The sequence below is a fragment of the Phragmites australis genome, chromosome 13, assembly GCF_958298935.1.
Source record: "Phragmites australis chromosome 13, lpPhrAust1.1, whole genome shotgun sequence".
Lineage (NCBI taxonomy): Eukaryota > Viridiplantae > Streptophyta > Magnoliopsida > Poales > Poaceae > Phragmites > Phragmites australis.
Window position 1 is genome coordinate 11319404 of NC_084933.1, and position 25461 is coordinate 11344864.

Consider the following 25461-nt stretch of genomic DNA (forward strand, 5'->3'; position numbering starts at 1 on the left):
AAACCCCAAAAGAAGATCGGCTATCACTGCCGGTTTGGCTAAAATCGGCAGTGATAACGAATCACTGCTAGTTTGCAATATGAATCGGCAATGATAGTTCATCCAAAAAGTACCGATGGTGAAAAACTATTATCACTGTTGGTTCATGTCAAGAAGCACTAATACTATCACTGTCGGTTCTTGACATGAACCGACATTGATCATGTTATGAACCAACAGTATTAATAGAGGGAGTATATTGCCGGTTCATGTTATAAACTGACAGTGATAATTGTTTGTAGCTTGTCTTTGAAAAATCATAATTTTTTTCATACAAAATTGGATGGAGATAATTTTTACATAAAAATTGTAGCTCTTAACAAGATCTATAACTTTGTCGTTGAGAACTTCTTTTATTTGAAGTCATCTAAGTGCCCAAATCTGGCTCACAAACAAATTGACATCCGTAACTTATCGGACTCGACTTCTTTCGTTGCGGTTCACTCAAAGGAGTACATAGCACCCCTAAACAACATGACAAAAGGATAAAAATAGTAATAACATGATGAAAATAATAATATATGCAATGCGTAAGCACTAAAAATAGATTAACATGTTTGTATTTGTAAAATGCACTCATCGAAGCTCTTGTTCCGATTTTATGTTAGCCCAACTCGGATAAAAAATAAAAAATCTAGGTTAGATAAAGGATCAACTCTAATGGTAGTAATTATATGGTAAAGTTATATATGCAATGCTTAAGTTGGTTCACAAATGAAGTCGTGGAAAACATGTGTCATTTAAGTTGGTTTCTAGTGAGATATTCGGAAATTTATAATATATCCATACGAAGTTAGATGAAAAAATATATCTAAAAATTTTAGCTCTCAATGGGATCTACAATTTTTTAGTTCACAATCTTTTCATTTAAAGCCACCTAAATGCATAAATAATTGTCCAAATTTGGGCAATAAGGGTAAAAAATAAATCATCCCTTAGTTGTTAACTATTACTTTAAGGAAGCTACACATGAGGGGTGAGGTCACTGTTTGGACTCCCATAAACCGCACGCGCACAAAAGTTGTGTGATTGATGCGTGACCAGATCCAAATCCGGCAGTGATATCAGTTTGAAACCGGTAGTGATCAGGTCTTCTAAGTAGTGATTAAACCTTTAGAAACTAGATTTCACTTTTATTATACGAAAGCAAAGGAACAAGAAATCAAATTGCCACCATTTTCACTATTCTGATAGATGCTTGCAGCAGAATTCCAAGGAACATTTGCAGCATGCTTGCAGTCTCATAAACAGAAAAATCAATCCAGCGCGAGGTCGAATGAAGTCAGTGAGTACGGACTGACCACGGCTTGCATCTGTTCTGCTGCATTGGGCAGCACGCTGGCGACCGGCACCACCTGGATCATTTACATGTTCCATGTTATAATTTCGTGTTAATTTAAGTGTAATTAGTCCCTGCAAGTTTCTTAAAGGTTGCTTAACTCATTACGAAATACAGTCGCTAATCTATGCAACAGGAAGTTTGTAAAAGGAAGGCATCCTCTTACCTTATTTGGGTTGTCGAAGGAGTTTCCATCCAACGAATTGCTGGATGTGAGAACAGTCAGACTTGACTCCGTTGTATTGACGTCAGCTTGAAGTCCATTTGCACATATCGTGAGGTTCACAACATCTGGCCCGAAGTTTACAATCTGTAGAAGTTCTGAAGGTCAGTGCGAGGTTCTAAGCATATTCACCCACCAATAGGAAACAATATCTACGAGATTTTTATTCACGCAGTTCCGTATTGTCCTATCTAGATTGGGTCATTTCAAATATTAAGGAACTAATCTAATGAACTGAAGCAAACAACATAGCCTTGGAGAAAATTGGAAAATCTTGATTTACCTTCACTCTCAGGATGCTATTCTTAGTGTTTTGCCAGGTAATCACGGATGCTGCCAGTAAATTGGAGTAACTGGATGCGATTGTGAATGGATGAATCAGAGCACCACTTGATTCACGGAAGAATGTCTGCATCCAGTAACTAGGAGTTCCATACTGTTGCCAGGAGTTGAAGACTATGGCATCCGGGAGCCAGCTGATTATTAAGTTTACACACAATCATTACAACTGTCATCAACAAAAATGCTAGAATATACAGAGCACAAGCCATCAGGACTAACGTGCGATCGTTGTCGTTTACAAATAATGGTGCATAACTTGCCATCTGGACGATATCACTGCAAAGAAGCATGACAGAGAGTCATCTCATTTAGTTTCTATTTTGTGCAGTGTTAACATCTTCACGATTACTAAAATTATTATTTTTAGAACATGCAGCATTTCAGAAGGTAAGTTCAGTATAACACTCACAAGTACTGTAGCTGCCCGACAAAACACCTGATCGATTACAAAATCAGATCACAACCCGACAACCAATTACTCAGATCTATCTTGTAAGTTGTGAACTTAGTTTTTTTCCCTTGTGTAGGAAAGCAGAATGAGGTCACAATTATCAAGACAATGTAAACAAAAAGTCATGCCTGATCTAAAATAACCCTATGCATGAGTATTATTTCCTTCGAATCCAACAAAAGCAGATATTATAAAGGCAGAGTGAGGAAGAAAGGAGGGAGAGATAGGAGGGAGAGGTCACCTATTGTTCTCTAACCCAATGAGGAAAGCAGCCTCTGCCAGTGAAGCAAGAAGGGTTGCATTACCAGGATCTCTATCATTTATAACAGCATATTCACTAATAAATGCCTGCAAGAAGGTTATTGCTGATTAAGTGGCTTAGTGCCAAGCTGCTATCTGTCTATCAAACATCTAAGGATAACAATAACAAATATAGCAACAGCAATGAAGATAGGTAAATATATGTATGTTCAATATCAATATTATTTATGCTTAAGGGCAATGATTGTTTTTTATTGAAGGCAATGCTAGTTTTCAACGAGTAACACAGAATGCTGCTCTAGAAGAGGTCTAGAGTTTATGTTCTCAAGTAGGTTATGTGGAATATTTTCTTTCTATTATCATCAATGGCTACTCTTATATCTAGTGTGACAATCAAGATATGTAATTTATAAACTAATATGTGAGATTTAGCCATAGAATAGGATGAATGAAACTTTTTCCTAGAAATATATTTGAAAAAGATCAGGAAGAAAGGTGAAAGATGAACACTAACTTTGTATGTTCTAAAAACATTATTACATAAATAACTATTTCAATTATGGTATACCTTAGGCCCAATACGTGAAATTGTGTCGAATGTGTTCTTCTTGCGAAAAAGCTCAGCATCAGAAGTATATATCTACAAAAACATGTGAACATTTGCAGCATCCTAACCAGAAAAGGATAACATAAAACTTGGATAATCTGACAAACGAGGCAGAATCTAAACAGGTAGAAATGATACAAACAAATTAGAAAGTAAGTATTTTACATGGACATCATACAAATCAGCAGGATGGTCAAGTGGCCCAATAATTGAGCTGTCACAGTTCGAAATCATTTGAATATCAGAATAGGCCTCTCGTATAGCATTGTAAAACATGATGTAGTTTCCTGTTCAACAGAATTAAAAAATATCATGGTCACAATTATGACATTGAGAAGAAATAGGATTGTCCATTTTGTAGTTACCTCGGTAAAATTTGAATTTACAGTTCTCATTTCCAATTGCAACATATTTGACTGGAAATGGGTCAGGGTGCCCCATTGCGGCTCTAACAGAGCCCCATGTTGAATCTGCATTTCCCCTTGCAAACTCAAGACTGTCAATCACATCCTATATAAAGATAGCAAAGTATCTTCAAATAATGAACTTGGGATAATGACAATGCATACGCTTGAAAAAGATGTTAGTATGACTATATCTGGTATTAGAGGGGATAACACACTAACCTGAAATCAATTATGTCAGTTTAGCTGTATAATAGGTTAGCGTGTGGCCTTGATAATGACGAAGTAAAGAAATATGCTAACACATCCTGTCGAAGATTAGTTCCTGATAATATGTCCGTAATTGACTGGAGTACCTTCGAGATCAGGGATTGAACACGAAGCGAGACACGTGATGTAGATAGGTTCGGACCCCCGGTTGGAGTAATACCCTACGTCCTGTATGGATGATGATGTATATGTATTCTCTCGAGTACAAGCAAGGTGACTAGACCTATTACAAGGAGCAAATTGGATCTAAGCTAATCTAGAGCTAAAGTCGCTGAGTATTTCCTATAGTCTTAGTGCTTGCGTCGAGTTGCAGATGCGTGAGTTTTCTCTTCTCCTCCTCCTTTTTCTCTTCCTCCCCACTTCCTTCCTTCGGGGGTTTGGGTCCCCACTTTATATAGAGTTGATATGGCACTTCCTATCCAGTCGTAGTCGATAGGGAGTCCTCCATCTTATCCACCAAGGCAAAACAGATGAATTTGACTTGGATACTAGTCGTTCTCGAGTTGGGCAACCAATCGAGACCTTCCTAGTATACGTCTTCTAGATTTCTGAGTGTACCAGGCACCGCTGATTCAGTTCCGTAGTATCTGGAGTTGTTATACATGTGCATGATATACCCTGTCCATATATAGTGTACTCCTTATACGTATATACCCCATATTTAGATATTCGACAGTAGCTCCCTAACTCTACTCAGCAGAGAGGATTTCTGCAAGTGTCTACTCGAGTACCACTAAGTCTGAGCTTAGTCGAGTAAGGTAGATCAAACTCATAGTTGAAAGAATCGAGTAAGAATATGCTCTATTCTGAGTGTCGAGTGGAAACGCTTTTGAGTTAAGCGCCCTCTGTTATCCGCACTCGAGACTCAAGAAAGTCTTGGGCAATTCGACTTCTCAACATCCATCTCTGAGTAGAATTAAAAAGATTTCCGAAATTTTAAATGTTGGATATAGTAGCATTTAATGCGCGTAGACGGGTGTGCAGAGATTCGCACGACGCCATCATCCCGCCTTTCACGCCGATCGAGGCGCCACAGAGACCTGGGTGGTTACCAAAAAGGCAATAAATTTTTGGTTATTTATCTGTTCGAACCTAGACTATAGCAATTCTTCCTTACTTCTGCCCTTGACCTTCACACGCAAGATTCCATCTTTCTCCCCCAAGCACGCGTTGCCACCGGAAGACTTGAACTCATGGATTTGGCTCCCCTGCAAAGACCTCTACTCCTTCCTCGCCGGAGAAGCAGCCCAACATAAGGACCGTTGGAGCCTCCTCCGAGCAGATAGACGAGATGAAGCACTTGACTGAAGTCTGGGTGATTTCTTCGATACAAGAATCAAGGCTAAAAGAGCTTGAAGTTGAAGGGATAGTGCCTCGTCATGATCTGGTCGACTGGAGACCTACATCTAGTGAGGAATTCCCATCTTGCAAATTCGACTACGAGATTATGGTTTTTGAATCCTTCTTCTGATGTGGATTCAATGTTCCGTCTTCTAAGTTTCTTCTTAATGTACTTGACTGATACGAAATCGAGCTCCACCACTTAAATCCAAACTCCATCACTATGCTTAGTGTCTTCGTTCATCTTTGCGAAGCCTTCATCGTCATCGAGCCAAGTTTGAACCTGTTCCAATATATTTATCATCTAAAGAGGAATAAGGAGAACAAGTGTGTTGGAGGTTGTGGTTTCCAGCTGCGATTTGGAATGAAAAACTCCTATATCCCAGTTGCTTTAATCTCCTCTTGGCAAAAGGATTGGAAAAAATACTAGTTTTATATCTCCAACCCCGACCCAGTCCACTCCTCCTTAATCTATAGAGGTCTCTTTCCCCTACAAAATCCATCCTGGATGAACAAACACCGCGAATCCAACCACACTGCCTACTACATCACGATGATTGGTGAACTTAGGCAAAGTTCCTTAACCGGGTGACACGTAGCTAAAGACTTCATTAGTCAAAAGCTAAGCCTCTTGAAAACACAGGATCACTTTGCATGGGAATATGCTAGAGACAGTGATAGCTCCAAGGACACGATCGGGGGTAAGATTTATATAGCAATTTGCTGCTTCTATTATCACGATCAAGCTCTTTTGAATGACTTTTCCTTTTTATAGCTCTGTCTCCTCCATATATTGTTGCTCGATGGAGCAAACTCTTCTCTGAAGAAGTGTCACACCCCAAAATTCCTATTTGGGGTTGTGAGCATTTTAAAACAATAAAATAACATTTTTTCTTGAAATTTGAAAGCTTTTCCGAAATTTTGTTTAGGGTTTAAAAAGGATTTGTTTTGTATGATGAAAAATGTATTTATAAATATTAGAATAGATTAAGGAATTTCAAGGTTGGCTAACTCCTTGCTCCTTTTTTTCAATATTATGCAAAATTCCTATATCAATTTCTTCCATCTCATATCTTGTCACCCTTTCCCCAAAGCTCTGAAGTTCCTATCTTTATTTCTTCCTAATTCCTTCCCATACTAAATATGGGCCAAGCTGCCCTGTCCCTTCTTCATTCTCCAGATCGAGAGGAGGACATGAACAAAGTCATTCACCTTCCCAACTCCATGACTGCTCATTGGAGCTCCCAAAACCGATGAATTCATTGAGCACACATGTCGTTTAATTGCCAAAATTGAATATGCTGTTGTCCTCACTCAATCCTCTTATCAATTCTCTCTTTATTTCCCTCAATTCAAGGTCATAACCGATGCTTTAATTGTCTCTAATGACCATTACTCCGGCTGCCAATTACTCCTCGTCGCCAGCCTCGTCTTCTCACTCAAGTTTGGAGTTAAAGACAGACTCAAATGCAAATCTTGACAATACCAAAGTTGTAGGTCTCGTTGAGATCTTCGATTTGCACCTATGGAAGTCTGCATTTGGATAACGGATCTAGGAGTTATTGCCCCCGAGATCAGTTCTACGTAGTTAAGGCTGAATTCAAACAGTTTTTATTGTGGCGCATTTTTGGAAATCAAGATGCCATTTTTAGAAGTTCCAATGAATACCAAAGATGTAGATCTTTTAGAGTAATACAAGATAGAGTCCAGAAACGTCTAATTTGGAGTTCAGACGGTGAAGTTATCATCCTTGAATCTGTGCTGTTCGTTTCATCTTCATGTGCCTATTTGTTTCATCTTCCACCATCACCATCCGTTCACCTCCCCTCATGGCTGTCCCTCTCCCTCCCTGTACCTATAAAAGGCACCCTCTAGGTAGCTGCAAGCAGCAGACCTCCTACCCCACGCTGAAAAGCTACCAAAATGCCGCCCCAACACCATCTACCCCAAGTCCGGCGGAGCGCCGCCCATGCTCGTTCACTGGTGACCCTCGCACCGCGTCCTCACTTCCAGAGCATTGAAGCAAGGTGAGACACTACCCTATGGCCTCGCCTCCACTCCCCATCCTCCGGCGAAGCACCACACCGAGCCCCTTTGCCAACCGCCGCCGAGGATCCTCTCCACAACCATGCCACGCTGGATTGCGTCACTGTGCCGCCGCCATCGCTGTCGTCTCGTCTCCGTGAATCCTTCTCTCTGATCATCGCAGCAAGGTGAGAACCCCAGACCAGCCCCTCCCCCCTCCTATCCCCTATATGGATGCCATTTGTGATCCCTAACCAAGCCCCCAACCCCAGCCAAAGCTCGATCTACGCCGCCATGGCGGCTGCCGATTGGCATTGGCGTTCCCTAGCTGATCATAGATTGGATTGCCATCATAGATCGGATTGCCATGCCCTTCGACTAACACGTGCCCCTAGATGTTCCCCATGCCCTCACCAAACCGTTCAGCTATTAGAGCATCGACGCCACCGGGAACACAATCGCCGTGCTGCTACCCCAGTCTGGAATTCTGCGTGTGCACCGCGGGTTCAGATCGCGTTCCCCAACGATCTAGCACTCCAATCCATGAGTCCTTTGGCCGAGGCGTACGTATGCTAGTCTTGTACATCCTACCAAATTGGTTTATCCATGGCTGCAACAGAGCTCCCGTTATCGATATCACAATCCCTGCTGCCCAGTGCCGCACGCGTCCTACGAACCTAGAACGTCAGCTACGTTGCCCGGCAGACCGAAGCTCTAATCACCGATCCCTTTCACTGAGATGTGCCCTTGGTGGTCCTCTACAACCCCTAAAAGTGGTTCGGCTAGAAGAACCTCTATACCAAAACCAACCATAAAACTGAGCTTGTCTTCTCGTGTTCTACAGTGCACTCCTTGATTTGTGAAACGCCATTGCTTCCCAACATCAACGTCAGTGATCACCGCTGCCGTCTCGATCCAATCGTGCACCTCCCCGCCTTCAGCTCGTCGGTGTACGTGTCCTTCTGTACCCCGGGTCAAGCTGAGCCCTCAATGAGTTCATGGATGTGATGCAACCTCATCTGCACCATCTCCGTCAACCCCGGGACTTTTCCCCCACGTCGACACTGAGAGCCCACCACTGGCTGACTCCTCCATGCCAAACTCTCCTGCTCTGCTCTCTGATCTCTCTCTCTTGGTGAGAATCCTAAATAACCCTCCAGAGATCCTTTATTTCTATCCTTATCTCCTATTTAGGATGTTTACATGTTAGCCCCTGTCTTCTATAGTTAATATTGGAGCAAGAGTTCGTCTTGCCCCAGCAAGTACGGCGAGAGTTTCTTCTAAGAAGGAGACTCAAGCTTGGAGACAAAGTTTAAGAGGAAGGAACACCACGAATGTATTGATGGTAGAAAAAATAGATCGTTGTGGGAGGAGTATCACAGCGTGCCTTGGTGTGTTTTCACCTCTGTGTCTTTTTCATTGTCTTGCCCGTGTGCTGCCCAGATGACCATGGCCCCTTGTTTATAGGGTCATGAGTAACTTGGTGTACAAGTTATCATAATGTACAAATATCTGGGATCTGATCGATTTACTGGGCCTTATCCCGGATAGCTACTTTCTACCCTATCTGGGAGATGAATATCCACCGTGGTAACTATCGTGGTGCCTGCCCCCTAGAGTGCGGCGAGCCGGTCACCAATTGCAGCCCTACGCTGCACTATCAGGGGTGTCAGGATAGCCTCCATTACACTGGGTGTCAGAGCAGCGTCCATCAGCCTAGGCTTTTAATGCCAGTCACTTCCTTACAGGCAAAGCATGATCGGTACTCCCCTTCCGGCAGATCTTTCCTAAGGCCTGCTGACTCACCTTGTAGCCTTCGGGAAGGCGGCTCGAGTAGCCCGAGGCGGGGGCCTCGGGAGGCATGGAACCGGGAGGTGAAGGCTTCGGGAAGCAGGACTCCGGAAGGCCGGGGCTTCAGGAGGCCGAAGCTTTGGGGGACCGATGCTTCGGGAGGTTGGGTTTTGGGGAGCCTAAGCCTTCAGGAGGCCGAGCGATTAAGCCAAGGGAAGGCTTCGTAGGTACAAAGAGGTACCGTGAAGAGGTCTGATGACTTCGGAGGCCGAGCCTTTAACTGAGGGTCTGGAGATCAAGGCTCCAGAGGGACCTGGATGGTGATCTTCAATCATTATCCTCAGGCTGGTTTATTTTCCCCCCAACAGTACCCTCTCATTCTCAGGCCCCGATGTTTTGGAGGGGGGAGAGGATGTAGAGGAAAAACCAATAGTACCCCCTCATTCTCGGGCCCCGATGGTTTATGATCTTCCTTCTTGTTTCTTAGCCAGTCAATGGCAGGTTGCCAGGCCCGGAGAAATCAAAGGAGAAGAAAACAAGCGATCCAGCTAGCCAGTCAGTTTTGGCTTCTTCTGACGCGCCACTTCCACCTCTTCAAGTAGATCAAACTTTAGCAAATGCACCCAAGGAAAGCTTAGAGCCTACTGCAACCACAACCCTTGGACCAACTGTTGATCCTTGGGAAGTGATAGAGGCACACATAGCAGCTGCCAAGGTTCAATATATGGCGATCGACCATGCTCTTCATCAAAGAGCCCTCGAAAAGAAGGATAAGGAGCTAGCCGCTCAATGAAAGAAGATTGAAGGTCAGTTTTACCTGCAAATCACTAGTATGTGATTTGAGTAACGGGCAACTAATGACAATTGGCATTGCTTGCTCTCTCAGATCTTGAATCTTCCTTAGAAAATAAGGTAACCCTTCTTGATGATGCGATGAAAACCATTAATGGTAAGGATAAATACCTTGCAAGACTCAAAGAAGCATCGTTGAAAGCGAAAGCTAATCGGGAAACCATGACTGAGGCTTTGAAGAAAGTAGAAATTAATCAAGATGCTGCAACCGAAGCTTTGAAGAAAGCAAAAATGGCTCGAGACGTAGCGACTTCAGCACTTCAAGAGCTGAGGGAATAGACCCTCGACCGCATGAATTAGTCAGCCTCCATCAACGCCAAGACAATGCTTGGTCTCCTCAAGAGCTACAACCCCAACCTCGACACGTCAGTAGTGACGGAGGGATTCAGGTGTTCAGCAGAGGAAGCAGCAGACACTATTTAGAGTATCAAGTCTCAGATCTCTGCCTTCGTCGAGTCTTTAGCACTTAGCCTGCCTGACAACAAGAGCGTAGCCTTTCGAACTGACTTGACTTGAAACATTTGCAACTTGCTCTATGACTTGGGGATGTTTGTAAACATTATTGATATTTTACATATCTATTATGCTACTGCCTACTATTTTCTTATTGATGAAATAGAGTTAGCACAAGTAGATGCAAATACTGATTAGTAAATGTTGTAACCATCCTCACGTTTAGCTAACAGAATATCCGTTAACACCTGAAAACTCAACTAGATAGATTATTAGATGTGTTGGCCTTCGAGTAACCACTCGAAGCAGCCATAATCATGAGAAAAAGACTAGTATAAGACTAGAAACAGGAATAATATGATAATCTTTTGCAAATTTTCACCGGCTTGCGCTTTGACCTGCACACGAGCATGAACTCGACAGAGACAAACATAGAATCGACTAGAACTTCAGAGCCTTGTTAGCTGTTAGGAACGAGATGTCTAACAATCTCTTGTGCCGTTATGCCTTATTAGGTATAGTTGTCCATCATCAAACCAACATATGCCTATGTTGGTTCCATCCAACGTAGTCGACACAAAATGAGATAAACCTTTGTAAAAAGTACATCCTTACTGAATAAATATGGTATTACTATGTAGCCCCCAACTCTCTAGTCGAGGAGGAAAAAATACTCGATCAAAGAGTAAGAAGGAACACACATGTACCATCGAAAGTATGTGATGTAGCCCTTGACTCTCTACTCAATGATTGGATCGAGTGGGGAGTAAAGTTGTAGCATCGAAAGTATGCTATGTAGCCCTCGACTCTCTGTTTGATGTGATAACCAAGACAGAGAGTAGAGTTGTAGCATCGTAAGATACCCGATGTGGCCCCTGACTCTTCCCTTAATAACTAAGTTCAAGTAGAAAGTGGAGCATAAGCACTGTCATCAAACAATGTAACTCCTGGCTCTCTGTTAACACAATAGATAAATAGAGAGTGAAGTATAAGGACCAAAAATACATGATGTAGCCCCCAACTCTCTACTCGATGACCAGATCGAGCAGAGAGTAGAGCATAAGCATCGACTCCTTTTTATCAACACATGCTCGAGGGTATAAGCCCCCGAGTGTACGGCAACAATTATGTTATGATCATTGAGTGAAAATCGAACAATCGGGTAGGTGAGCATTAAAAAACCACTCCCACTCGTGCTCATTTTCACTGCAACCTTTGATTTTAACGTGTCATAATGACACCACACCCCTCTTTGCAGAGATTAGACAAGTCATAATGCCTCAGCCGCGCCTCGACTTTCTCCCAACTCGCCGCGTGACTGAGGTGGCCTCGTCATCATGCCCGGGGCTATTGGATCTTGACGGCACTATTTCCGCAGTATGACCCATTTCCACAGCTATAAATAGGTACATCCAGAGCTATCCATTTTCACCCTATCTCCTTCATTTTCTCCCTGCTCATTGCCCAGTAGAAACTCGTAGAGCTTGAAATCATGGCTTCCACTCCATCGTCATCTCCTAAGCCATGTTAAGAAATAGGAGGAGTAGGACATCTAGCCCCAAGGCCTCTCGCCATGGTTTCACCTGATGCCATCATCGTTTCCTCCGACGAGTAGGAATTGATCGAAAGGCCTAAGAGGAGAAGGAACAGAATGTTCGTCAGAGCTCATCGACCCTTCACCCGCTACCTCCGGCGTTTCCTGGATGCCGATGCCATGGAACGAGCGGCACAGAAGTCGGCAACACGAGCCACGCCGGAGGGGAATGAAGATGGTGGTGATCTTGATGAGATCATCGACCAGGTTGCCAACGAGGTCTTTGGTTATGGAGCCCCTGAGCCTCCGGTGGGGAAGAAAGTGCGGTCTTCTTCTCCGTCGACAACCGACAGATAGCCTTCGCATCTTGCGGAGGGCCACTTGGCATCGTCAGCACCGGTCAGTAGATCCAGTAGGGTCTTCGCCTCAGCCACCTTCCCTGGCCCTTACGTTGGTCGACAGTTGATCCCTGGGGTGATTAGCTGCCGCTCCACAGAGGAACAAAAGAGATTCCTCGACTCGTTTGAGGGCAAGTAGGGGTCCACATATTTCTGAACTCTTGGAGATGATGGATCTTCACTCTTTGCAAGAGCTAGGTGAATCCTTTCTAGTAACAAAATGTAATAGGATAGTCAGTTTGATCAAAATGTAATCGACTTACCTATGACTTACCTTATCTATGAATGAAACTGCCGGAGTTGGTCGATGTGCCACGAGTTTTCGAGTATCTCACCGTTTGGAGTAGATAGTCGTACTGATCCAGGTCGAGTTACTTAGACTACTATATAGGGCCCTTCCCACTTAGGTGATAACTTATGGCGCTGAGCCTGTTTCTATACCTTTCGTAAAACAAGGTCCCTAACAGTGAGTTTCCTGGGCTGGATTTTCTGACTGTAATATCTACACAAAACTTGTTGATACTTAGCTGCTCGAATGGATGCTCGATCATGATACTCCTTGAGTAAATTGATATCATCCACTCTTGATTTCTCTTGCCTTTCCTTCGAGTAACTTTCCACTCGAGGCGATTCATACTTCTACTCCGTCGGGAGCACTGCTTCTGCTTCTGCTTTGTAGACTAAGGGTCTGTTTATTTGGGCTTCTGTTTTTGGTCTTTTCTGAAAAGTTATGCTTTTGACTTGTTTGAAAAGCTGCTTTTGAAAATAGGTTGTTGGCTTCTACAATAATTTTTTAACTTCTCAGCACATAGCTTCTCAGAAAAGCATCTCTCAGTGAGCTTCTTAGCTTTAGTTCATTTTCCTCAGAAGCAGGCTTCTGACTTGTCCAGAAACCACTTCTCCAAAACCTCATTTGTTTTAGCTTCTGGCAGCAGCAAAAGAAGAACCATAAGCAGAAAAAAATAGGGCCTAAGAAGAAAGAAGTTTCATCGGTGGTGCGAACGGCCCATACCGAGGGAAGCTCTTTCACCCATTGTTTGGATAGGCCTTTAGCATGTCAAAAACCTGAGTTTTGATACCCCGCAAGACTGTACCATTGGCGTGCTCAACCTGACCGTTATTTTGAGGGTGAGCTACTGAAGTGAAACAAGTTTTGATGCCAAATTCTTCACAGAACGCGATAAAGGTCCCACTTTTGAATTGTCTACCGTTGTTTGTAATTATCCAATGTAGAATTCTTAATTGAGTAATTATGCTCCTCATGAACTTCTTAGCCACTTCTGCGGTTATCTTCCCCACGGGTTCGGCCTCGATCCACTTAGTGAACGTGTCGATAGCCACGAATAGGAACTTAGAACCACCTTGGGCCCTTGGGAACGGTCCCAGGATATCCAAGCCCCAGACGAAGAAAGACCAAGAAAAAGGAATTGTTTGTAGAGCTTGGGCAGGTCGAGTGGTCTGCCTTCTAAAAAATTGGCAGCACACTTTTTGACTAGCTCGGAAGCATCCTGGAGGGCAATCGGCCAATGGAATCCTTGGCGGAAAGCTTTTCCGACCAAGGTGCGGTAAGACGCATGATTACCACACATGCCTCCATGGATATCGAGCAATATTTTATTGCCCTCTTCCTGAGTGATGCACTTCATCAAGATTCTGTTACTCTCCTTTCGATAGAACTTGCTGTCTACTAAAGCGTAGATCTTGGACTTATGAGCAATTTTCTCTGTAGACACATCAGCGTTAGGGATGCCTTGACCTTCGAGATAGGCTTGGTACGAAGTCATCCAAGTCAGTTCGTGTTCGAGTAGTGCAGCTATTGTGTCTGAAAGTTCTGCCTCGCTGACCTAACCAGACTTCTGGTCGAGTTGGGCAGCATCCATTCGACAAACTGTCAGGACAGATGATTTGAGGAGTTTCTCAATAAAGACTCTCATGGGCACTAGTGCTCGAGAAGAAGCGAGTCTATCAAGCTCATCCGCACCAGAGTTATCACTCCTTTTGATGTCATTACTTCTAGCCCTTCGAACTATTCCTCAAGCTTTCGCACCTCATTCAGATAAGCCACTATGCTATCATTCGAGCACTGGTACTCCTTTTGTGCATGGTTTATAACTAGCTGTGAGTCCCCTTTCACGAGAAGTCGCCTGATTCCATGTGATGAAGCTATGCGGAGCCTGTTTACCAGTCCTTCGTATTCTACAACATTGTTGGAAGCTTTAAATTTTAATTGAACAACATACCTGTGTTCGTCGCCCGTTAGAGAATTAAGTACAATGCTAGCCCCGAGCCCAGAAGCATGAGCGATCCATCAAAGAAGAGCGTCTTGTGGTCCTCAACCACACTTGACTTTGTTTCTTCAACGCTTGTCCATTCGGTGATGAATTCCGTTAGTACTCCTGACTTAAAGCTTGTTCGCGGTGCATAGTGTACGTCAAATTCATTGAGCTCAACCACCCATTGCGCGATTCATCAAGTTGCCTCCCTATTACGTATGACATCCCTTAGCAGATATGTTGTCACAATAGCGACCTTGTGCACCTAGAAATAGTGTCGTAGCTTCCAGGAAGACATCAATACTACATATAGCAACTTTTGTACTTGCGGGTATCGTAGCTTAGCGTCGTGTAGAACTTCGCTCACGTAGTAAACAGGTTTCTGGACCTTGGCTTTTTTCTCTTGACATTCCCGCTCGACCACCAGGACCGTGCTTACAACTTGTGGGGTTGCTGCAATGTACAAAAATAGCTCCTCTTTTTTGTTAGGCAGTGTTAGAATTAACAGAGACGATAAATACCTTTTTAGATCCTGGAAGGCGTTCTCTGCTTCTTCTGTCCACTCGAACCGGTCGTGTTTCTTTAGCAACTTGAAGAAAGGCATCCCTCTTTCACCCATCCTGGAGATGAATCGACTAAAGACTGCTATGCATTATGTCAATTTTTGAACTTCTTTCAGTGTTCGTGGTGACTGCATTTGGTTAAGCGTCTTGATTTTATGTGGATTGGCCTTAATGCCCCGACTTGACACTAGGAAGCCGAGAAGCTTGCCGGACGGAATGCCAAATGAGCACTTCTCGGGATTAAGCATCATATGATACCTCCTGAGGTTGTCGAATGTCTCCTTGAGGTCGTTAATCAATGCACCTTCAATTCTAGACTTGACTACAATATCATCGACATAAGCTTCAACGTTGCGCCCGATTTGGGGCTGTAAGTAGTTTTGAATACACTGTTGGTAAGTAGCACCAACATTCTTCAAACTGAAAGGCATCTTTACATAATAAAATACACCGAAGGGAGTAATAAAAGAAGTTTTCTCCTCGTCTTCTTCTCCCATGCTAATTTTGTGATACCCCGGATAGGCATATAGGAAACACAGCAATGCACAACCAGCCATAGAGTTGACGATCTGATCAATGCGAGGAAGAGGAAAAGGGTTCTTGGGACAGGCTTTGTTGAGGTCGGTAAAGTCAACACACATTCTCCACCTGCCATTAGGTTTCTTCACGAGGACAGGATTTGTGAGCCACATAGGATGATGAACCTCTCAAATGAAGCCTGCCTTTAGGAGTTTGCTAACCTCCTCCTGGATAGCTTGCTTCCTATCATCTGCAAACCTTCGTTGTTTCTGCACCACGAGTTTGGTGTCGGGTTTCACAGCTAGTCGATGCTCAATCATCTCACTAGGGACCCTAGGCATATCGGATGGTTGCCATGCAAACACATCTTGGTTCGCCTAGAGGAAAGTGATGAGTTCAAGTTCCTATTTGGGATTAAGGTCAACCCCTATCTTGACCATCTTAGCTGATTCAGACGGGTCGAGGGGTATTGTCTTGACACCACCATCAATCTTCTTGTCCTTGGCACCGTCATTGTAATCTCCTTTGGCGGTCTCGTTGGACTTGGAAGTGCCAGCAAAACCTACGAGCTTGGAGTCCTTAACCTCAACGACAGCTTGATACTTCTGGAACTTAGACTCTGCGCCTTTTGAAGTAGTTGCCGTTTGGCAGAAGAGCTCGACCATATCCAAACTCTGCTTATCACATTTGACCGCTGCACGTTGATCCCCTTTGATAGTTATAATCCCTTTGGGGCCTGGGATCTTGAGTGTTTGATACGCGTAGTGCATCACGGCCATGAACTTGACCAGCATTGGGCGGCCCAAAATCACATTGTAAGCTGCCTCAAAGTCTGTCGCATCAAAGGTTAACTTCTCTGTACGTAAGTTGTTAGGCTCTCTAAATGTGACTGGCAGCTCTATCTGGCCAAGGGGTATATTGGATGAATTTGGGGTTATACCATGAAAAGGCTCAGCTCCTGCCTTGAGCTCCGACCTTGAGATTCCCATCTTATCTAACATCTTGGCAAAGATGAGATTAAGTGAATTACCTGCATCAACCAATGTTCAATGTATCTTGATGTTAAGGATAGTAGGTTGGTCCACGACTAGGTATCGACCAGGGTGTGGAACTGCAGTTGGGTGATCAACTTGATTGAAGGTGATCAGGACCTCTAACCACTTGAGGTATCGACTTGGCCCTGTTAGAGCCAAGTTGACCTCTCTCTCGACTGCTTTGTACTGTCTCTTGGACTCGTACATGATAGATCCTTTGAAGATGTGTGCCAAGCTCTGATCAGCCCTACGAAATTCAAGTTCATCGTCTTCAGCATCCGACTTGGCCTGTTTGTTGTGATACTGAGCAACAGCAGCCTTGAGCTTATCCTTGACCCTTTTTTAATGACATGGCATTATTCGAAGTCATGTTGGTTGGTCCGATGGACGGGACACCACTTTCCACCACCTCGACTCAGGCCTTTGCTCTCTCCGGTGTTACACGACTTGCTCCTATCGACCGCAGCTACAGTCGTGTTAGGACATTTGCGCTTGTCACCAAGTTTATTCTTCTTCCCCCCATTTTTTAGGACTCGGGATTGTCCTTGCCAGGTTGAGGGTTTGTAGCATGTGCCTGAGCTTCGGCATGCTTTGCAAACTTGTTAGCCAACTCGAAGAGCTCTTTGACCGTTTGTATCTTTATAGTAGCTAACTTGCTGACTAGATCTGTGTCCTTGATGCCTCACTTAAAGGCGATGATGACTGACTCATCGGAGATGTTCGGGATCGTATTGCGCCTATCGCTGAACCTCCGGATGAAGTCTTGAAGAGATTCATCTTTGCCCTGTTTTAGCTAATGAAGATCGTTCTCCGTTCCTAGGCGCTTGAACGTGCCCTAGAAGTTGGCGATGAACTAAGCCTTTAGCTCGGCCCACGATCGGATCGAGTTGGGAGGCAAGTTCAACAGCCAAGACTGTGCTGGCCCATCCAGTGTGGGAAGTAGATAGTTAGCCATCACCTTGTTGTCACCGCCTGCCGCTCAAATAATAGTGGTATAGATCTGTAACCACTCATTTGGATTGAGCTTTCTATCGTATTTTGGATCGAATCCGCTTTGAATTTCTTGGGCGACCGTATCAAGTTCGGGTGTGAAGGCTACACAACCCCCATCAAACTCTTCAGGAGGCGGAGGATGAGGACTGTCACGCCTATTCCTTCAAAAAGGGGAGTCACATCGACTGTCCCGTCTTGGAGACTACACTCATTATAGCGTCGGTTGTCCTCACAGCGTTCCTCGCGACAGTTGTTTATCACTCTTCGTAGATCATGCCGATCGTGAGGGATGCAGTTTCTCAGTTCTTCCTGGTTCCTGTGCCTATGAATAGGGTAGTTATAGCCTAGCCCGCAGGACTGCGCTCGACCCCGACCACCCGAGCTTCCCATTTGTGATTCTTCGACTTGGGGGATGTCTGCGTTCATGGCTCATCAAACCGGCACCTTGCCAACTTGGGGGCCTAGAACTGCCAGGGTTGTTTACTCGAGTAGCCTAGATCTGAGCCGCATCGAGCAGAGTCTTCACTTGATTGAGCATCGGGGTTAAAGGATTTGCCGAATCCAACTCGGGGAAGGATCTTAGAATCAGATGAGCGCCCTGAACGTTAGCCTCTAGAGTACTGAAGACACAAATGCCGAGGCTTGGCTGTAGCTGAGTTAATGAAGCCTCGTGATAGTTTTCTTGAGAGTATCCATTCCTCAATCTCGAGACCAGTGGTGGTGGAGGGGTACCCACCAGAAGTCATCGTTGAAGACCAGCGAGTACTTGACCTCCTGCGGTTAGTCGATGATCAATAGTATTAGGAGCTAACTGGGCACCAGCCACAGACGTTCCTGGTGGTATATCTCCAGCGACGTCGGTACCGTGGGCGGCGGCTGCCGCTGCTAGGTTCACAGGAATCCCGACACCATTGTTTTCTACGGTGTTTTGATCTACCACCATATAGTCATTGGGTGGGGTTTCGACTTCTCGAGCCATGAACATGAATTGATCTGTTCGATTGCTCTTGTTGTTGACCGAGTTGTCATTGCCACTCTCATGATCTTCATCCTCGTTGTCGGTGTCTATGTACTGGAGAACATTAGGCTCCTTGGAATATCAGTCGAGATGTCCAACCTCACAGTATGCGTCTAATGGGTTGGACTCGAGAAACACCAGTGTGGATCAGTCCACCTTGATTGTCCCAACGGAATACCATAGCTTCGAAGAAGATCTCGGATCTAGCAGGAGGCGATGAGTAGATGGCTTCCGTCGACTCGACGTGGTCGTAGAAACCGTCGTCAGAGAAACCAGTGCGGATGTGAACTCGAGACATGATCAATCCTGAAAAGGAGAAGAAGGCTCTTACCTGGCGTGCCAACTGTCAAAGATTAGTTTCTGACAATATATTCATAATTGACTAGGATACCTTCGAGATCAGGGATTGAACACGAAGTGAGACATACGATGTAGACAGGTTCGGACCCCCAATTGTAGTAATACCCCACATCTTGAGTACAAGTAATGTGGATATACCTATTACAAGGAGCAGATCGGATCTAAGCTAATCTAGAGCTAAAGTCGCTGAGTATTTCCTGTGGTCTTGGTGCTTGCGTCGAGTTGCAGATGCGTGAGTTTTCTCTTCTCCTCCTACTTTTTCTCTTCCTTCCCTCTTCCTCTTTGGGGGTCTGGGTCCCCACATTATATAGGACTGATATGTCGCCTCCTATCTAGCCGTAGTCGATAGGGAGTCCTCCATCTTGTCCACCAAAGCAAAGCAGATGAATTTGACTTGGATACTAGTCGTTCTCGAGTTGAGCAACCAATCGAGACCTTCCTAGTATATGTCTTCTAGATTTCCGAGTGTACCAGGCATCGCAGATTCGGTTTTGTAGTATTCGAAGCTGTGTATACATGTGCATGATATACCCTGTCCATATATAGTGTACTCCTTATGCGTATATACCCTATATTTAGATATTCAACAATATCCCCATAACTTTACTCAAAAGGGAGGATTTCCGTAAGTGCCTACTCGAGTACCGCCAAGTCTGAGCTTAGCCGAGTAAGGTAGATCAAACTCACAGTCGAAAGAATCGAGTAAGAATATGCTCTATTCCGAGTATCGAGTGGAAACGCTTTTAGGTCAAGCACCCTGCTGTTATCCGTACTTGAGACTCAAGAAAGACTTAGACAATTCGATTTCTCAACATACCTGCAACATCGGCCTTGATAACGACGAAGTAAAGAATTATGCTAACACATCCCTCATAAAATATTGACCAAGTATGTGTGCTTTGAGACATATCTGATAAACGTACACATTATATGTGGTCATGTCATTCAGATTCTAGAAATTAGTATTTATAGTTTTTCAGTTTTACAAGGTCACCAAGCTCACCTGAACTAAATATGCTGTTAAAAAGTATCCAGAAAGAATAACTAAGCATTATGGGCTTTAATTTTCTGCAAACTCCAAAATGGATTAAGTGCAATGGTTGATAGTTACCACTAATATTCCTACGCACCAGGTTAAGCTTGCATTTCACTGAAGAAGGAAAATTTTCTGTTACATCAACCAAACAACGAAACATCTAAGGATTCACAAAAAATACCTTTATAAAAGGTGCGATAGTAGTGGTGTCAACTGCATCATTGTGGCTAATCCCTAAATTCAGGATAAAAATTCCAAAAACTTAACAGGTATTGTATTGAAGATTAATGATATACTAAAAAAATGTTACATTACAAATAGTATTTACCAGTATTGATGACCCAGACTGGAGCAGCACCCAGGTCTTCTGCAAGCTTTTGTGAAAATTTTGAAACATACATATGATCAGTTATGGTGAAACCATCAGAGGCAAAGTCATATGACATTAACCAACATTTACCTGGAGAAATTCGTAATATCCCAGGCCATCATCGGTCCAATAATTCCAGACATCTCCATAGTGCCCAGGTCTCTCTTCCCATGGGCCAATAGTTTCCTTCCACCTGAATGCATTTCTCAACCAATTTCCTTCAACAAAGCAACCTCCTACAATAGTTGCATGCAATCTAGTAAATTATCATAAATATCTCTGAACATATATTAGTATATAGTATACGTACAAATATCAATAACTTAAATTTCAATAAGAAAACAAATCTGATACCTGGAAATCTCAAGAATCGTGGTTTCAAATCCAAAAGCATGGATATAAGTTCTGTGCGAAATCCATGCCCCTTTATGCATAGACAAGAATCGGTTATTAAATACCCGTATAAGCTTACGCACAAGAACAATAAGCATGACAATATGCTAGAAAGATACCAAATTCAATTACTTTGTGATTAAACTCATCAAACAAACCATAGCAGTAAACTAGAGTGCCACACTAGTGTTCTCTTCAGGTAAACGGCTAAAAATGGCCCAACAGTTGAGTAGCTTGAAGAGCTACAGAACGCAGACTAGAACAGAAATGTGAATTCAGGGGTGCCAGACACCACACTTGAACAGAAGCAACATGGCTAGCCCAATAATTAATGAAATAATACTTAGTTATTAGATTACTGACACGGTGGTGGTTGTAAACTTTATTACTACTGCACAAACACACATATTAGACGGCTTGTATCTAACGGTTTCTTCAGAACCCTGTGAGAAGCCATCTAGGATAAGCAAGACAACTAGAACCATCTGAGATAATATCAGAGACGGGTCCATACAAGAATCATGTGGAATACTTTGGAACCGAGTAGGATACAAAGGGTCAAGCTTATCCCACATGGTTCGCAGGGGAGACAGAAATAAATGTGCTGCATTTGGCACGCCGTCTCATCTCCTCTCTCTCTCCTACTTTGAAAAACCCCAATCTGCCCTCTCTCTCCTCGCACATTCTGCCCTTGCCTCATGCATTTCGCCCCATTTCCTCCACCACCGCTCCGATCAAGCCTTGGAAGCTCCATCACCGACGGGGGAGCCATTGAGGAGGAGGAGGTCGGCAACAGCAATTGCGCTAAGGGTGGTGGTGGCAGCAGCGAGGGCGATGACAATGACAGTGGCGTCGATGATGATGATGCCATGGCCGACGGCGTCATGGAGGGCAGGGATTTCAATTTCGTTTTACAATTTTCTCATTCACCAGCAGTCATTTTTCATCCTCTGCTATGTGGGTCTCACATATCAGTGAAAGAAAATTCTGAAATTAGATATTCCATTCCCCTTCGAAATTCCCAAAATTCACGAAATTTCATTGGAATTTTGGCAAAATTTTAATCCCTGGTGGAGGGCTAGAACAAATGTGTTTACAGCTCCGGCAGCAACGACGACAACAGTGTCCCACCGGCGAAGAAGGCTAGGATTGTGTAGCATAGTGTAGTATGTACTTGATATGCTAATCCCCTTTTGCATTTTGGATTCAACATTTTGAATTTTATGCTTTTGTGATCAGGAATGGGATTTTCGTTATCTGGATGAATTGTTGATCTTCTTTGTGTATGTTGAAAGCATTAGCTAGGTTCTTAGCCTAAATGTAGTAATCATTTACTGATCTTCTTTTGTGTATAATGAAAAGATCAGTTCTTCAATTAAATTCTCTTGTGTTTAAATTTATCCTTATGTTTATATGCACTTATATGCCACATATGCACTTTCAATCATTCACATGCCATTTCTATGTTCATCTATATATATATATATATATATGCATAAACCATCATATCCAAGTCATTCTTCTCTCCTGTTTATTAAATTCATGTTTAAATGCACTTCCTATGTAATTATGCACCTATACCTGCCTCATATGCACTTGCAAGCATTCACATACTATTTCTATGCTCATATATACCACATATATATATGCTCAATATGCATGAACCATCATGTCCAAGCCATTTTTTCCTATGTTTCTTAAATTCATTCTTGTGTTTAAATGCACTTCCTATGTAAAATATGCACCTACATGCCTCATATGCACCTCGAAGCATTCACATGCCATTTCTATGCCCACAAATACCACACATATGCTCAATGTGCATAAACCATCATATCCAAGTCATTCTTCTCTTATGTTTATTAAATCCATTCTTGTGTTTAAATTGCTAATTGAATGTATGATTTAATTCGTTCTTGCTTCTAATTTTTTTGTTTAAATTTTGACGCCAAGTGAACGTATTATTTACAGGTTAAATGGAATATATCATGGATCCTTTGCATCAAACACAAGCTAGCTGAGTTGGTAGATGCGTTGGGTCATTGGCATGAGGTTTTGAGTTTGATTCCTGGCGGTGGACCTTGGTGACTATGGTGATCTCCGGGTAACCAGGGGGATTGTTCAATATTTTTTCAGCAACTTTTAATATTATATTGTCTTTTTCCCGGCACTGGAACCATGTATCCAGATGGTTCGGAATCCATTATCTCCAATTGTTCTATTGTGGAACCATCTGAAATAATTAGTTATCCAGATGGCTTTTTACCCTTTTGAGATAACCGGCATTATCACTGACGCTACAACTTTGACAGCTTGAGAAACCGTCTGAGATATGCCTCCGTGTAGTAGTGTGTAAATGTGTTTTGGGACAGAGACTAGGATTGCATTACCAGGCAAAATTGTTTGACTGGTGCTTCATATTTTGAGGGTCACTCTTCATCTTTTCGTAGTTTTCAAATTTTGTGCAGATTTTCTTTCTCAGCCTTATTTCTGTTTTAAGTACCAACAACGAGAACAAAAATATAATATACCTTGTACGTGTCTGCAGGCGTGAGTGATACTTGATCAATCCATACAACTACTTTCTTGCTAGTTGTTATTTGAAGCCTTGAGGTTCTATTCGTTCCTTTAGCAATCAACTTCTGCTCCATTTTTGTCCAATTCGACGCGCCAGCAACTCTGCAGCAATGCAGTGCTTTCAATGAATGTAAATAATGAAATGCACTCCTTCCGTGTCAATAATTGTGAGAGATTCTAACATTGTTGTAACCGAAGCCAGATTTTGCAGCCCATCGGAGCTTGCTAGTGAAATTGTCAAGTCCACAGTTTCCGGTGACTTAACATACATAACAAGATTGTAGGTCTTTCCATCTTCTATGTTCTGGAAGTAGAAATGGTAACATTATTGAAACGAAAACAGTGAAAGTGAGAAACTGTACTAAGCATTTTTCTAACATCAGAATATGAAAGCTAAAACTACCTGAATGATCCAAAGAAATTGCACCGAGCTCAGTGCACTAAGGTACAGAACTACTGATACTAAATAAAAAAGTTTTGATGAAACTAAAGTATTTCTCATGCTGAAAAAAACTACCAAGAAACTTATGATCAATATAAAGTCATACCATGCCCCAAAATCCCGGGTTGTAAATGCCAACACCACCAGCTGGACACTTGTCACAGAGAACCTCCATTCTTAGAGCAACAATATTTCTAGTGAAGCGGGAGACACGATCAGTCATCACATATATGGAAGATTCGTCTCCAATGATGTTCCATGGGTCTATGTTTGAGGGGGTGTGGGGGCCTCCAGCTTCAAAACCTGAAGCACAAATTCTGCAACAGTCAAGGCAAAACCTTGAATGTTCATGACAGTTATAAGAGAAAAAGATAAAATGCTTTTCTTCCGTTTTCCTACGGTTTAATACTGAACTTCAGTGTATTTAGTTATGTAACAATGCCCAAGAATTATCTAAGTAACAGAACTGAGTTAACCGACAAGCAGCATAAAGAAATGAGGATAAGTAACACCGTTAACAGATTTTTTTTTTTTCTAGAATTGTCCTTATATAGGACATGTAGTGTGTTTCACTTGAACAAACGGTCAGTTTACTCTCCTATTCTAATTCATTAAACCATTCGGCCTATATGAACCACTGTTATAGTGGACATTTAGTATATATCTTGCTGACATTTCAGGTTTTGAAATACGGTACTATGTGCCATGCACACTAAAATGTGAACAGCACAAGGTGCAGTTTCATTGCCTAGATTTTGGGCCTATCTATCAATTCCCTTGGAACAACCTAGTCAGCAACCTGATCAACTGCATCCAGTCAATTGCCGGGGAACTTTCCCAGAAGCGTATATACTACCTCTGTTGCTAACAAGCTCCGCCCATATTCCACCAGCTCCAGCATGGTTGATCTCCTATGATATAGAATATATATACAGACAATTCATGAAACGAAGAAAGAAAAACTGGAAAGAAGAGGTGCAAAATAAAGGAAATCGACATGCCTGTATTGGAGAGAAGAGCCAAGAAAAAGTTGAAGTGAGTGGAAGCTAGCTAGGGAAACATGCAAGATGGATGGTTCTGACCTCAAAGAATAGTCCAAAGAGAGTTTCAGGAATCTTTCTCGCAAGGCTCGGCGAGGCATCAACCTCCAGCAGTGCTGCTGTCTGATGATGAGCAATCCCCTCCAATTCTGCAGCTGCTAGGCCGCCATTGTAGCTCACGGCGGATAATAGAAGCAAGGAGCACAGTATCAACGCCTCATCGGAGCCCATGACGACGAGCAAGATATTTGAGACTTTAAGCCTTATATTAAAAGGGAAGGGAAACTAGCGGAGCAGGCTCCTCTGACCTTACGGAGGCGTGACTTTGCTCCTGCCATCCGCCAAATCCAACGCTGACTTTGTTTTTCTCTTTAGTTCCCTACCCCGCAAGTAATCTTTTTCTCTTAATCGAAGGCCTGGCGGCAAATTCAGGCGCCTAATCTGCTTTTGTGGTAAAAACAGATTCAAAAATCGTGTACCCCCTTTACAGTACATCCATTACTATTGCAATAT

At 43.1% G+C, this 25461-nt stretch overlaps 1 protein-coding gene across 3 annotated transcripts; it reads right to left on the reverse strand.

Annotated features, from left to right (window-relative positions):
- Window positions 1-1088: 1088 nt before the first annotated feature.
- LOC133888633 (alpha-L-arabinofuranosidase 1-like) lies at window positions 1089-25308 on the reverse strand. Of its 3 annotated transcripts, XM_062328946.1 has the most exons (17): window positions 24991-25308; window positions 24765-24819; window positions 24015-24211; window positions 23649-23770; window positions 23421-23568; window positions 20851-20920; window positions 20587-20732; window positions 20455-20500; window positions 20308-20360; window positions 3628-3772; window positions 3428-3549; window positions 3224-3295; window positions 2636-2742; window positions 2163-2219; window positions 1885-2077; window positions 1545-1688; window positions 1089-1394 (listed from the first exon to the last, which is right to left on the reverse strand). In XM_062328946.1, exons 1-17 carry the CDS (start codon window positions 25177-25179, stop codon window positions 1296-1298), a joined length of 1965 nt encoding a protein of 654 aa, XP_062184930.1. In that variant the 5' UTR covers window positions 25180-25308; the 3' UTR covers window positions 1089-1295. The 3 variants fall into 3 exon arrangements, with proteins under 3 accessions (XP_062184930.1, XP_062184931.1, XP_062184932.1); XM_062328947.1 differs by lacking the exon at window positions 24765-24819 and having other exon boundaries at window positions 1090-1394; window positions 24991-25123; XM_062328948.1 differs by lacking the exon at window positions 24991-25308 and having other exon boundaries at window positions 1090-1394; window positions 24708-24818.
- Between the last annotated feature and the right edge of the window lie 153 nt (window positions 25309-25461).

Bases quoted from the DNA above. Each gene is read 5' to 3' on its own strand.
- LOC133888633 (XM_062328946.1), bottom strand. From the start codon at position 25,179: ATGGGCTCCGATGAGGCGTTGATACTGTGCTCCTTGCTTCTATTATCC. The intron at 3,773-20,307 runs GTATTTTTTGTG...ATCTTTATATAG, and splicing joins CTATCGCACCTTTTATAAAG to GATGTGATTGACAGTCTTGA. The intron at 3,550-3,627 runs GTAACTACAAAA...TCTGTTGAACAG, and splicing joins TAAATTCAAATTTTACCGAG to GAAACTACATCATGTTTTAC.